Source organism: Eretmochelys imbricata, chromosome 3, assembly GCF_965152235.1.
Source record: "Eretmochelys imbricata isolate rEreImb1 chromosome 3, rEreImb1.hap1, whole genome shotgun sequence".
NCBI lineage: Eukaryota > Metazoa > Chordata > Testudines > Cheloniidae > Eretmochelys > Eretmochelys imbricata.
In genome coordinates this window covers 9147586-9161094 of record NC_135574.1, presented here as the reverse complement: position 1 = coordinate 9161094, position 13509 = coordinate 9147586, and the positions used below count along the sequence as shown (strand labels likewise).

The 13509-nt window shown below is 42.4% G+C and overlaps 1 protein-coding gene across 1 annotated transcript in view; it reads right to left on the bottom strand.

Annotated features, from left to right (window-relative positions):
- MSRA (methionine sulfoxide reductase A) overlaps positions 1 to 13509 on the bottom strand; it is a 442222-nt gene that overhangs the window by 158664 nt on the left and 270049 nt on the right. Inside the window, exon 4 of the mRNA XM_077812365.1 lies at positions 8102 to 8206. Within this exon, the coding sequence (XP_077668491.1) occupies positions 8102 to 8206 (105 nt within the window). The remainder of the gene's footprint in view (positions 1 to 8101; positions 8207 to 13509) is intronic.

The following is a 13509-nucleotide window of genomic DNA, read 5'->3' as shown; positions in this document are numbered from 1 at the left end:
CCAACATATCATCTTTCCCCGGAAGATGAGACACTGGATCTATACAATTAGGATACTGAACTTTATGAATAGGAAACTTTCCTGACCCATCTGGCTACAAGAAAACCCTTCTCTGGTATTCTGTGTAATGTATTCCTGTAATATTCTCAATCAGAATTTAACCAGATAAAGAAGAGACATTTGGGAGTGGATAGAGATCAATGTGAAGAATCCTTTCTACCCACTAGCACTATTACTGCAGATGTCAGGAAAATGGTAAGTACCTGGAGGGCATGTTCTTCCCCTGCCTTACAAAATAAGGCATCTGTAAAGTACTAGGACATTGTGGCTCAAATCTTTCTAGTCAAAGACCTCAGACATCACCTGGTGTTAAAGCTATCATGTAAACTGCACCAGTCATAAACAATATTCCCTCTAAATTTGTTTACATCCATGTGCAGAATGAATTTTGTTATGTGCACCAATATGGAGGGGATGTGTGGCGGGGGTGGGGCTAAGGGGTTCGGAGTATGGGAGGGGGCTCAGGGTTGGAGTGCAGGGGGGTGAGAGCTCTGGCTGGGGGTGCAGGCTCTGGGATGGGGGCAGGGATGAGGGGTTTGGAGTGTGGGAGGGGGCTCAGGGCTAGGGGCAGAGAGTTGGGGTGGGATCTGGGGGGGGCAGGAATGAAGGGTTTGGGGTGCAGGCTGTCTCAGGGCTGTGGCAGGGAAAGAGGATTCCCCCCAGCCCCCTCTCACCATGGCAGCCCCGGGGCTGGGGCCAGGAGAGAGGTGCCTCTCCCCACCTGCGCAGCCCTCGATAGCCTGCTGTGCAGCCATGCAGCTTAGAGGGAACTTAGGTAAGAAACATTCCACTGCAAAAAAGTTGCAGCATCTGGAATATACCAAGCCCTCAGTGCCTCACATGTAAATTCATGTATTCATTTCTGAATATCGGTGACATCATAGCAGAATTTTCTGAAGCCTTCATAATACAGCATTAACTTCGAGCACTCAGCTGTTGACCTGCCAGTGATCTGCCACACACCATCCATCCATACCCTCTCTGGTTGTCCCATACTGGAATGACCCTCCACCATTCCTTCCATAATAACTTTCTCCATGTTATTTCCATCTCTATGCCTAACATGAGCAAAGTACATCTGTTTTCCAACGTCCGGGTCTGCTTCTCTGCAATAATATTTCTAACATAGGCATTCATCTTTTTCCATCAAAGAGATACCCAGGAGTCTTCACCAGAACCATATTTCAAAAGCTTCAATTTTCTTATTGTCAGCAGTATTAACTTGTCACAATTCACATCCATTAAATCGCTATGGAAAAAATTAGGCTGGTCGTCAATCACGTTTTTGTACATTTCAGGATGCTACAATTTTCCACACTTTCTTAAGGGACACAGCTGAGTGAGCCATCCCTAGTCATCTTCTGATTTTTTTGGAATAACCTCCTTGACTGGATAATTAAATTCATCTACTGCCTCGACAGCTCTTCTAGTAATAATGGTGTCCATTTCTATCTTGGTTTTTGTTAGTCATGTTAACATACATGCATTTTGTTTTCGTTGCATTCAGGAATGGTCCATATTCGTCACTAACTGGTTTTAGAGACTCCAACCTTCATTGCGTTATATTAGGGGCGGTACCAAAGAGTGTTATCTCAGCAACATATCTGAAGTCAGGTAAAAGGGGGTCCACCAATGGAAATCCCAGCTCCTTCCACTTTGTCAAAATCTTCCAAGGCTTGTCTCATAATTTCTGCATGTACGTTAGGCAGGTTTCAGGACCAAATACATCCTTGTCTCACATCTTGCTCAGTGGAAAACTCCTCATTGGAGCCTACTGCTGGTCGCTCTGTGGTCTATTGTTGGTTGTAGAGACTTGTAATGAGATGCTTTGGAATCCCCATGTCTGCCAGTATCCTCCAAAGGCTGCCCTGTCAGACAGTATAAAACACTCGGGAGTAGTCAGTGAAGCACATGATCAATGGCTGATTGTACTCACTGCATTTTTCAGGGATGTGATAGATATTTGCGATTTGGGCATACATGCCTTGGCACTCTTTGAAACCAGCTTGTAGCAGTAGTTCTAATTCTATCCTTAGTTTCATGCATTCCTGGATTATATAGAGTAGAACTTTGTTCATGTGCAGTATCACAATAGTTACCACACTCTAAGTTTCCCTTCTTTGGTAAAGGCAGAAAAATTCCTTTCATCCAATCCTCCAGCCAATTTCTGGTCATTACAGATTTTCCACATAATATCAGTACTGCATTTGCCAATCACTTAACAATTTCTGTGGGCGTGATATCCATCCCTGGTGCTTTCACAGGCTTCATTTTTCACAATACTGTACCACATACCACTTCCACTTGCAGGATTGATAGCTCCAGCTCCGCACTCTTTTCTGTTGTCCTGTTGTGTTGTGGTGAGGCATACAGAATGGACCAATAATCTCTCCACCTATGTTTAATACCATCACCATCAGTAAGACTCTACCATCATGATCTGATCTTGTTTGATTGCAGGAAAATCCTTTAGGTAAGAAGTCTGACCACTGTGAATATACCTTTTTGTATTATTACTCTTTATAGTTCTCAAACGCCATACATTTTGCTCTTATATTTGCTCTGGTCTTGTCTAGTCTGCCTTGAATCTATCTGCTCAGTTCCTTATATTCTCTTACGTTTTTCCATCTCAAAGCTATTCTCCTGCACTCTGCATCACTTCTCAAACTCCTTCTCAGTTAACCATAGTGCGGAATAGCAGAATTCAACTAAATGCTTCCTTCTCATTTTGTGAACCTAGACCATTGTTTCCCATTACTCTAAGAGAGCTTAAAGCTCCCACTTTCACATTCAAGTCACCAATTATAAGGGTGACATTTTTATTTGATGTTTTAGTGAGTTAGTAAGTGGTGCTTAGGCAAGTCATTCTTACAGCTCATCAATCACATCGTCATCGGTGGTTGAAGGGCATAAACTTGTATGATTGACATATTCCCTGGCTTCACTCAAAGGCAAATTGTAATGATTCTATCACTGATTGGATTATATCCAAGCACATACTTTGTCTCCTTGAATAAGATAAGGAGAAAAAATGGGTGTGCATTTTTCTCATACCCTGAGTATTACACTGTATCCATCCAACATCATGAAATGACCCCCCTATCCTTCCAATGCAGCTCTCAGATTCCATATATTTCTATCTTACATCTTTCCAATTCTTTGATCACAAAAGTGAGGTCCCCTTCATACACATTCCTCACATTTCATGTTCCTACTCTGATTTGTTTATGAAGGGTCAGGTCCTTCTTTTTCTTGATGCAAACATCAGGCACTGTTCTTCCTGAACGATTGGTACAGCACCAACATAACCACATTCTGCATGCTCTCCTCTCCAGTATAATGTGTCAACTTTTTCTGGCCTGGGGTTCTCACCATCCAGTGCCATATGTGGAATGCTTTGCCTTTGCTCTGCCATAATACATCTTCTAAGTGAGTGTGAAAATATCCTTGTTTGTACCAACTCTTAGGGAAGAATCATCTGGGCTCTCAGAGTCAAGCCTATATATAGGCAGACACCCAAACACTCAGGGAGAATAGTCATAATAGCCAGGCATTTAATGAAACACTGCTGCTATGGGTACAGTTTTATTTATAGAGGTCTTCCTTGACTCCTATCAGAGGTATGTGCAGAGAGACCGATATATGTAGCTATAAAGCGATTTTTTTGAGAATATCTGTCTGATAATGTTTGCTGCTTGCAGTTTGATGCAACCATGGGAGGGAGGGGAGTACCTCTGAAACAGTTCTAGAAATTAGTTCTCTGTCTGAAATCCAGAGGTGAATATGAAGTTCCACAGGTTGTTCAGATTCATAGCTAAGGCCAGAAAGAACCACTATGATCACCTAGTCTGACCTCCTGTATCATACAGGCCCTAGGACTTCCTTGAAGTAATTCTTGTTTGAACTACAGTATCTTTTAGAGAGAACATCCAATCTTAATTTTAAAATTGTCACTGAGGGGGAATCAACCACAACCCTTAACAAGTTGTTCCAATGGTTAATTACCCTCACCGTAAAAAATTTGCATCTTCTTTCCAGTGTGAATTTGTCTAGCTTCAACTTCTAGCCATGGGATCTTATCTTTATCTACTAGACTGAAAAGTCCTCTATCAAATTTTCCCTGTGTAGATACTGACAGACTGAGTTCAAGTCACCCTTAACCTTGTGTTAGCACAACTGAAAAGTTAAAATATCATTTCTATTCTGCAAAGAAACAAACCTCATGCACCATTAAGTATATGTGATGGATGTCTCAACCCTTAAATGTGACTTTCTTCCAAGATGGGAGGAACCTATACTTGGTTTACAGAGACCTTCTAAAATGCTGGGCCAACTGCCCCACTGGACTTCAGTGCTCTACTGGATCCAACAAAAGCTTGATAAAGCTAATGAAAGCTCCTAGGTATTTCTATTTAATCATATGGGGGGGTGTACTGTGCAATGGTTCCACCATGGAACCAGACCTAAAAATTCTCCCTTCTGACTTGTAATCAGGAGCTAGTTACAACTAGGTCAGTAGCCCAGGGCCCAATAATGTGTTAATAAAATTCTCTTCTGAGAGGTCAGACTTACAGAACTGTAAGTCGCAAAAAGAAAAGGAGTACTTGTGGCACCTTAGAGACTAGCCAATTTATTTGAGCATAAGCTTTTGTGAGCTACAGCTCACTTCAGCGGATGCATCCGATGAAGTGAGCTATAGCTCACAAAAGCTTATGCTCAAATAAATTGGCTAGTCTCTAAGGTGCCACAAGTACTCCTTTTCTTTTTGCAACTACAGACTGACACAGCTGCTACTCTGAGAACTGTAAGTATATTTATGATGTCAGATCCAGGGGATATCAGAGTGGGTCTCAATGGTCACTTATATACTGATCCAAATCTTTAGCTGTACACAAAATCTGCATCTTCTCTGTGGAGTGTTGGCAATGCATCTATTAATTCCTTGGAGAAGAAAAATGGTGTGGGTGTGTGTCTGTCTTTGACTGTAAGCGTACAGAGAAGCACTGAAGCTTACAGGCAGTTCTTTCTGGAGCATCAAACAGATCCTCTGGCACTAGAACCTGTTTGTCCTACAACAACTACCCAGCAGCAAGATCTTGGGATCCATGAAACCCCAGAATCAATAGATAGTACCCTCACATTGTCAAGAAGCTTGTGATCCAGGTGTCAGTTCTTCTCAACCTGTCAAAGCCTCAGAAGGTATCTAATCACAAACCCATCCTACATGGCTGAATTCCTGCTAGACAACTTAGCAGTTAGGGATGGTCCAGGAGGCCAAGAGATCCAGGAAACTTGCATCCTAGAGTTTTTTAAAATAACTGTATGAGGAGCTTGCTGGACCATTAATTTAATTTTCAATAAATCTTGGATCACCTGGAAAGGTCAAGAAGACTGGAAGAAAGCTAATGCTGTGCCAATATTTAAAAAGGGTAAACTAGATGACCTGGGTCCATCTGTCTGACCCACCTGTCAATCTGACCTTGACCCAGGCAAGATAATGAAGTGGCTGTTATGAGAGATGATTACTAAAGAATTAAAGGAGGGTAATATAATTAATGCTAATCAACATGGATTTACAGACAATAGATCCTATCAAACTAACTTCATCCTTTTTTGACAAGATTACAAGTTTGGCTGATAAAGGAAATAGTGTTGATGTAATATACCTAAACTTCTGTACCGCTAATATTCAGGGGTGTATTAACAGGAGTGTTTTATACATTAGACAGGGGAGGTAATTGCCCTGCTCTGCTGAGCAGTAGTGAGGCCTCAGATGAAAAACTGTTCCCACATTAAGAAAGACATAGACAAACTGGAGGGAGTCCAAAGGAAAGCTACAAAAATGAGAAGGTTTAGAAAGCCTGTTCCGTGAAGAAAAGTTTTAAAACTGGGCATGTTTAGTATTCCCTGAGAAGACTGAAGGATGCCCTAATAAGTCTTCAAGTATGTCAAAGATTTTTATAAAGAGGATGGTGATCAATTGCTTTCCTTGTCCTCTGAAGATAGGACGAGTAATCAGCAGCAAGGAAAGTTCGGTTAGAAAATATTTCCTAATATCTAACCATAAGAATAATTAAGTACTGGAAGAAGTTACCACAGGAGGTTGTAGAATCCCTATCATTGGAGGTTTTTAAGAATAGGTTACACAAATGTGGTCTAGATAACCTCTTGAGGCCCCTTCCGGCTCTACATGTCTATGATTCTATGCACTGTGGGAAGCTGCTTCAAAATATTCAGACAGCCAGCTTGGCAGAAACCTTTTTCTCACTATCTTGAACAAAAACTGTATCTGATGTTTAAAGTTAATGCCTGTGAAAACTGCTAGACCAGAGGTTCTGAACCTTTTTCACAGCATGGGCTGCATTTACATACCACAAGCATCTTGTGAATACCACCCCTTCCACTCGCTGTTTTGTGAATCATGTTCATGCCTGTTCGTGGTCTCATTATACCCCTGTGGCAACTACAGCAATTGCTGACAAAGGAAAGTAATTTTAGGAATTCTTTAATGGGATTTGGCTGCTGGGGGGGGGGGAGAGGAGTCATCACCATGTGACCAGCCATCTCTCTGTGCATCACCAGAACAGTTTGGGGAACCTCTGCTCTAGAAGAAGTTCTGTATTAATACATAAAACAGCCACCACAGACAGGGGCAGTACAAACTTTCCCACATTTCTCCATCAACATGCCACAACCCTGACTTAAGTAGAATACTACTAGGAGTGAGACGTTAACTTAGCCTCCATGCTATTCAATCCATGAGCTCACTGATGAGACTGTCAACTAGATGGCCGACTGTTGCCAACTGCGGTGGTATTTTTTCTGTTGTAAGCTTATTCCTAATGCATTGAACGTTGGTGTGTTCCAGCCTCTATCCTGTAATGCAAAAAGAAACCTTACAATATAAGGACCTGACCCTGTGTACTCTAATTCACAGGTATAGCTCCTTCTCACACAAATAGTCCCATTTGAAGATAATGGTTCTGCACAGGGGACTACTCCTGTGAGTAGAGGTTTTAAGGATCAGCGTATAAATGAAATAGACACACATGGATCAGAAATAAAAGTTAACAGGTGACCAGAAGAAGGTTCAACCTGAAAAGGGTGCCAGTTTTTTAAAATTTTCTTTGTCTACTGTGAACTGGACTGAAACCCCAAGGAAGCAGATCTCCAAATATTCAATAGATGTCTCCCACATCTCCTGATAAAGGGACTTTTTCCTTCTTGCCTCCACTCCAGTTACTAAAGCCGAGGTCTCCAGAAGGTCATAAGAGAAGAAAACATACACCCCTCTTAAGATTGTCCTTTTTAATATTAACCAGATAGGTAAATGTAAGACAACAGTAGTGACAAGGTTGAGAAAGTAGAAATGAATTATTTTTATGTAGTATTTCAGGGCATCATATTGGAGTTGATGTTTGTTGAAACTATTCACACACACACCCTTGAAATGTTTTCTCAGTACAATTCTTCATTTCCATTTGAGCAGATATGCATAACAGCATCATGTTGCTACTTCCAAGGAGGATAAATTAAACCAAAATGCTTGAATAAGGCAAGAAGCGAATACGTTGCTGCTGATGGTACCTCTGAGCATCCTGTCTTACTTCCTTTTGCTCATTTTCTCTAATCAGAAAAGAAACCCATAGTAATTTAAAAAGGATGAAAAATGTAAAACTTATGGAGGGTAAAGTTTCCATGCATGAATAAAATTGCCAACTCTGAAGCTGCCAAGAAATATGCTTTAATTTAGGAGACAAAAGATAGCATTAAGAAAAATTGTCATAATGAAAGGTGAAAGGATTTTCTATTGTCTAGTCCCTCTCTCTGTGGGAATTTTCTCAGCACAGACAGCTGTAACAGGGGAGGGGTATTGTGAGCTTCTATATCCTCATTCTCGCTCTCTGTCAATAAATGTCTGCAATCATATTCTTGAGCTCCCATGTGATTTCAAGGTTCATCTCTTCCATGCAGCTCAAACACTAATTATCCCAGCTGTAATTAGTAAGATAATTAAATACTGGCTCACTCATCATTCTACCTTGTGTCGGGTCATGATTCTCCCAGAAGACCTTGAGCAGTTTCTGAAATCTGATGTTTTCTGGCTGATACACTACTCGCACCGCTTCTGTATGGCCAGTTTTCCCTAAAAAGACAATACAAAACTCGACAGTATTAGTAACAATCAAGCAAGGCATATCCAAGACATGAAGCACAATATTTTTGCTTTCCAAAATACAAAAAGGTAATGTACTTGTGTTTTCACCTAACAATTTTTAGCCCCAGCTTCCCTTACACATTCTTTTATGACAGTATCCACAGTCAGACAATTGCTAGTTTGGATAAGGCCCATAATGGACTAAACTAACTGGAAGCAAAACTGAGAAGAATAAGACCAACCATATCATAGGAGTTCAGCAACTTTCTGAAAAATGTAAATGCAAATTCTGGGTAAATATTCCTTAAAATATATGAAATGAGTGAAGTAATGAAAGCAAAAAACAAATTCCACGTGCCTGTTATACAGTATTAAACACATGACTACAAACGATCCTGTGTTGCCCACACCACAGAATACCAATGGGCTTCAATGAAAGGCTCTAAGTGCGTGACTGAGCACTATGAGAGCAAATGAAATTCAAGGAAGGTAAGTGCAGGGCATTGCACACTGAAAGAGATTATTTCCTATTTTTGGCTACTTTATGTGCCCTATCGTGCAGCCCTTACACACCCAAGCTCCCACTGATTGTATTGAAAGTGCTAGCTTCACAAAGCCTGCAGAATCAGGCCAGTTAACTTCTTTTCTTATAATTATTTAATATTTATATTACCATAATGCACATACTCCTCACTCAGGATCAGGCCCCCATTGTGCGAGGTATTGTACAAGCATATACAAAGAGTTTTCAAATGAAGAAATATTTTCCTTTATTAGTGTAAACTTTCCATAAGTAAAAAAATACATATTCTATTCTTTGGCGAAATCTACATTTTCAACATCAATAAAAGGCACTGGAAATATTAACAAGGAAAAAGAACAGCCAGTTATACATTTTGTTGGGGAGGGGCGTGCACTGCTTGAACACACAGAGCTAGACTTTGATCTCAGACACCAGTGTAAATCTAGATTAATTCAATTCACTTCAGTGGAATTGATCTGGATTTACAGCAGTGAAGCAGACAGAAGAATCTGGCCTGCTGATGGGGTTCTGAATTAGCTGCTACTGTTCTAAGTGTCATTGGGGAGGACTCTGTGAAGACATTGGCTTAATGCACAGCAGAACTGAAAAAAAGTCAAAAGGACAGAGAATACAGAAAACAGAGAAGGGAAAGGAAATGAGAAGCAACGTAAGGCAAAGGGAAGAGTACAGGTTAGACACAAGAAAAGATTTAAAATATCAGGATTAAATTTAATCTGGAAGGTAGAAAAGTAAAAAGGGATATGACAGAGGTGCACTATATACAATCATAAAAATTATAGAACCCAGTTGGATTTCACTATGTGTCCTGTCTCATAACACAACCAAGAGACACTCATTAAGATTAGTAGCAAGTAAAAGGAAATTATTTTATACATAGCATATAAACCAAGCTATCCTCCTCTGCAGGACATTAATCAGACAAATACAGTGATGGCCCAATTCCACCTTCACCAGTGCAACTCCTATTGAAAGCAATGGGAGTTACTCATATGTCTGAAGGCAGAAGTTGACGCTAGGTTAACAGAGAAGGATTAGACATTTACATGAATACAAATAATTTGCAGTCTAACTTGGTTATAAAGTGACATGGGCCTCTCCCATAGAGTATAAACTGAGAGCTAAAGGGGGTCAGCAAGGAGATTTTCACCCTAAAGAATATCATTACATAATTGGCCACAAGCATTATGGGGGCTTTCACCTTCCTTGATGCACAGATATAGGGTCATGACACTGCCTAGACTAGAGGAGCAGACTAAATGGATGGTGGTCTATTCCAATATGGCAATTATGACTTCTCTGTGTATAGTGGCTAATAATGAAAGCTAAGGGAATAGTTGCTAACATCAACATATATTTCTTCTTTTCTTTAACTCAGTGTGAACTTTACAAAAGGGTTTTATCTCACCGACAGGAGTAAATAGCACGTCTAAGCTGACCAGTTTTATATCAGAAGACAGTCTCTCAAAGAACTTCAAAACAACAGAGTTTCCACCCTTCCTCACAACTGGAGCAGCAATTACATCTTGTCAACATACTTTCTTTGAGTTCCTAGATTAGTCAGAACAATCAACTTTCTACTTTTCCTCTGAACAAGAAAATCACTGTGTTGCTTTGAGAACTATGGTCTGACCCTCAAGGAAAAAAAACTTGTGATGTGTGGCTACAGAACAGTGTGGGTTGTTAGAACTTAAGCATGTCTAAAACCAATATCCCTCCTCAGACGAAAAACAGGGGGATGATGTCTGTTGGCCTTCTCAGATTCACCTTTAATTTTCCTCAAAGCCTTTACACAATAAATTCCGCTCTGAACCCAGTGGATTTTCTTTCATAACATAGCATGAAAGTTACTGCTACTCACAGCGTGATTAACTGCCATTCCACACTCAGAGCACTTATGGGCAAGGTGCTGAGCTGTTTCATTTCCCACTGACTTTGATGGATACCTCAGCAATGATTTTGCTATACATAAGCAGACAAGCAGGAGGCATCATGCAGGATTGGGTGCTTTGAGCTGCACTGGAAGGAGCACACAGAGCAGGTGGGGCAGGGGAACCAATGGAAACAGGGCTCCTGAGGGTATGTCTGCACTCCAACTAGGAGTGAGCCTCCAAGCCAAGGTAGACAGACTTGTATTAGTGGGGCTCAAACTATCATGCTAGAAATAGCAGTGGGATGTTGCAGCTTGGGCTGGAGCTAAGGCTCTCAAGCCTAGGGGGTCGGGGAGCTGGAAAACCCATGCTGGAAACCAAACTGGAAAGTCCATGCTGCTATTTTTAGCAGGCTAGCTCGAGTAAGCAGTTCAGTGTTCTCAGTTCATTTATTCCTCTTGATTAACTGGTTTTTAATAATCACCATAAGGTCTAATACTCTATTCAGAACCAAGCTTCACTTTAATTTCCAAGAGGAAGTTTTAACAAATATGAATATTTTTATGAACCTTCCCGAAAAACGCAACAAAGTTAAAATCAGTTTTTAAAGTAGTTTTCTGTATCACTGAATATAATTTAATTTGGTGTTAAATGGGCAAACAGAAATCCTTTATTTATAGGAGCTATTATCTGATCCCCTACTTTCCACAGACAACTCTCCTTCAACTTCAAAACTGCTATCGGAGAACTTAGCCGTAGATTGTAAGACTTTATTATACTGTTCATGAGAGGACTGTTTGCCAATGGCTGATTGTCTGTTTAGCCTATATCCATTTGCTACTTGGAAAACATAGCCAGTGTCCAAGGATTAGCAGCAGTGTGCTCTTTCAATGGAGAGTCAAACTCTGGCAAAAAAAGCTCCATAACAGAGCAATGGAAAAAGACATCTGTATCTGTGTGACATCTCAGTGCTTCTTGTCAACTTTTCCTTTATAACAGTGTTTTGATTCTCACCTTTTTAACTATTTTTGATAACCTTTGGTTTTTTTAAAAAAAACTATGTATTAGGGTTGCCAACTTTCTATTTGCAGAAAACGGAACATCCTTGACCCACCCCCCCTGCCCTGCCCCTTCTCTGAGGTCACGCCCACACTCCTCACTCCATCCCCCTCCCTCCATCACTCGCTCTCCCCCACCCTCACTCACTCGCTCATTTTCACCGGGCTGGGGCAGGGGGTTGGGGTGTGAGAGGGGGTGAGAGCTCCGGCTGTGGGCTCTGGGATGGGGCCAGAGATGAGGGGTTTGGGGTGCAGGAGAGGACTGCAGGCTGCGGTAGGGGTGTGGGAGGAGGTAAGGGCTCCAGCTGGGGGTGGGGCTCTGTGGTGGGGCCAGGGATGAGAGGTTTGGGGCACAGGAGAGTGCTCCGGGCTGGGGCAGGGGGTTGGGGTGCGGGAGGGGGTACAGGCTCTGGGCTGGGGGTGCGGGCTCTGGGGATGAGGGGTTTGGCGTGCAGGAGAGGACTCTGGGCTGCGGCAGGGGTTTGGGAGGAGGTATGGGCTCTGGGCTGGGGCTGCAGGCTCTGGAGTAGGGCTAGGGATGAGGGGTTCAGGGTGCAGGAGGGGGATCTGGGCTGGGGAAGGCAGTTGGGATGCAGGGTACAGTGAGGGCTCCAGGTGGGGGTGACAGCTCTGGGGTGAGGCTCGGGTTTGGGGTGCAGGAGGGGGCTCAGGGCTAGGGCAGGGTGTTGGGACATGGCAGGGGGGTTGGGTTGCAGGCTCCAGGTGGCACTTACCTCAGGCGGCTTCCGGGAAGCAGTGACATCTCTCTCCAGCTTCTAGACAGAGGTGTGACCATATGCCCCTGCGCGCTGCCCACACCTGGAGGCACCGCCCCCTCGGCTCCCATTGGCAGTGGTTCCTGTCCAATGGGAGCTGCTGAGCTGACTCTGGGGGTGTGAGCAGCGCACAGAGCCCCCATGGCTGTCCCTCTGCCTAGGATCCAGAGGGAGATGCCAGCAGCTTCCTGGGAGTCACACAGAGCTGGGTAGGGAGCCTGCCTGCACCACTGATCAGACTTTTAATGTTCCAGTCAGCGGTGCTGACCGGAGACCCCAGGATCCCTTGTCAACCGGGCATTCCAGTCGAAAACCAGATACCTGGCAACCCTACTATGTATACATAGATTAGAATTGCTCTTTGTGACAACTGCATTATGGACTCAAAACGGTTATCTCATTCTGTTTTCTTATGTGCATACCCATATGAAAAACTCCCAGATTTACAACTAGCTTAATTTTTCCCTCTATCCTAAGTAATTTCCCTTTACCGGCGGCGCTATGTGTTTGTTTTACTGACAATTCTACCCCTATTTTTAGTATAGGAGTGTCAGAATACTGGATCAAAAACCTAAGAGCTTGAGTGGCAACGTCAATGATAGCTGAGGGTGATCAATATATCAGACCACTAGCCCCTGTATCTCAATTTCCCCCTCTGTACAGGAGGAAATTTACCTACTGCATAGCATGTTGTGAGGCTTAACTAAGAGCAAGTCCAGTCTCCCCATGCCAAGGTCAAATATGGGGAAGTGGTGCAGGGAATTTAATAAGGGGTAGGGTATCTTTTCCAATGTGATGAATTAAGAAAATTCAGTGTTCAGTTGCTACTAAAAATTGTATTGATATTTCCACCTCTGGGGTGGTCTAACATAAAACGGTCTTGCAATATAAAACACAGAGTTATGTTCCCTGGTTTATTTGCTGAAAGCTAATGCAAGTAATTCCCAAGCAAGGGAATCATACCACTAGCTTGGAATGTAGACATAGCCTTAGTTGAGCTCCTGAATAACATAAACCATAGAATTTCCTGTATCAAGTTCGGAAT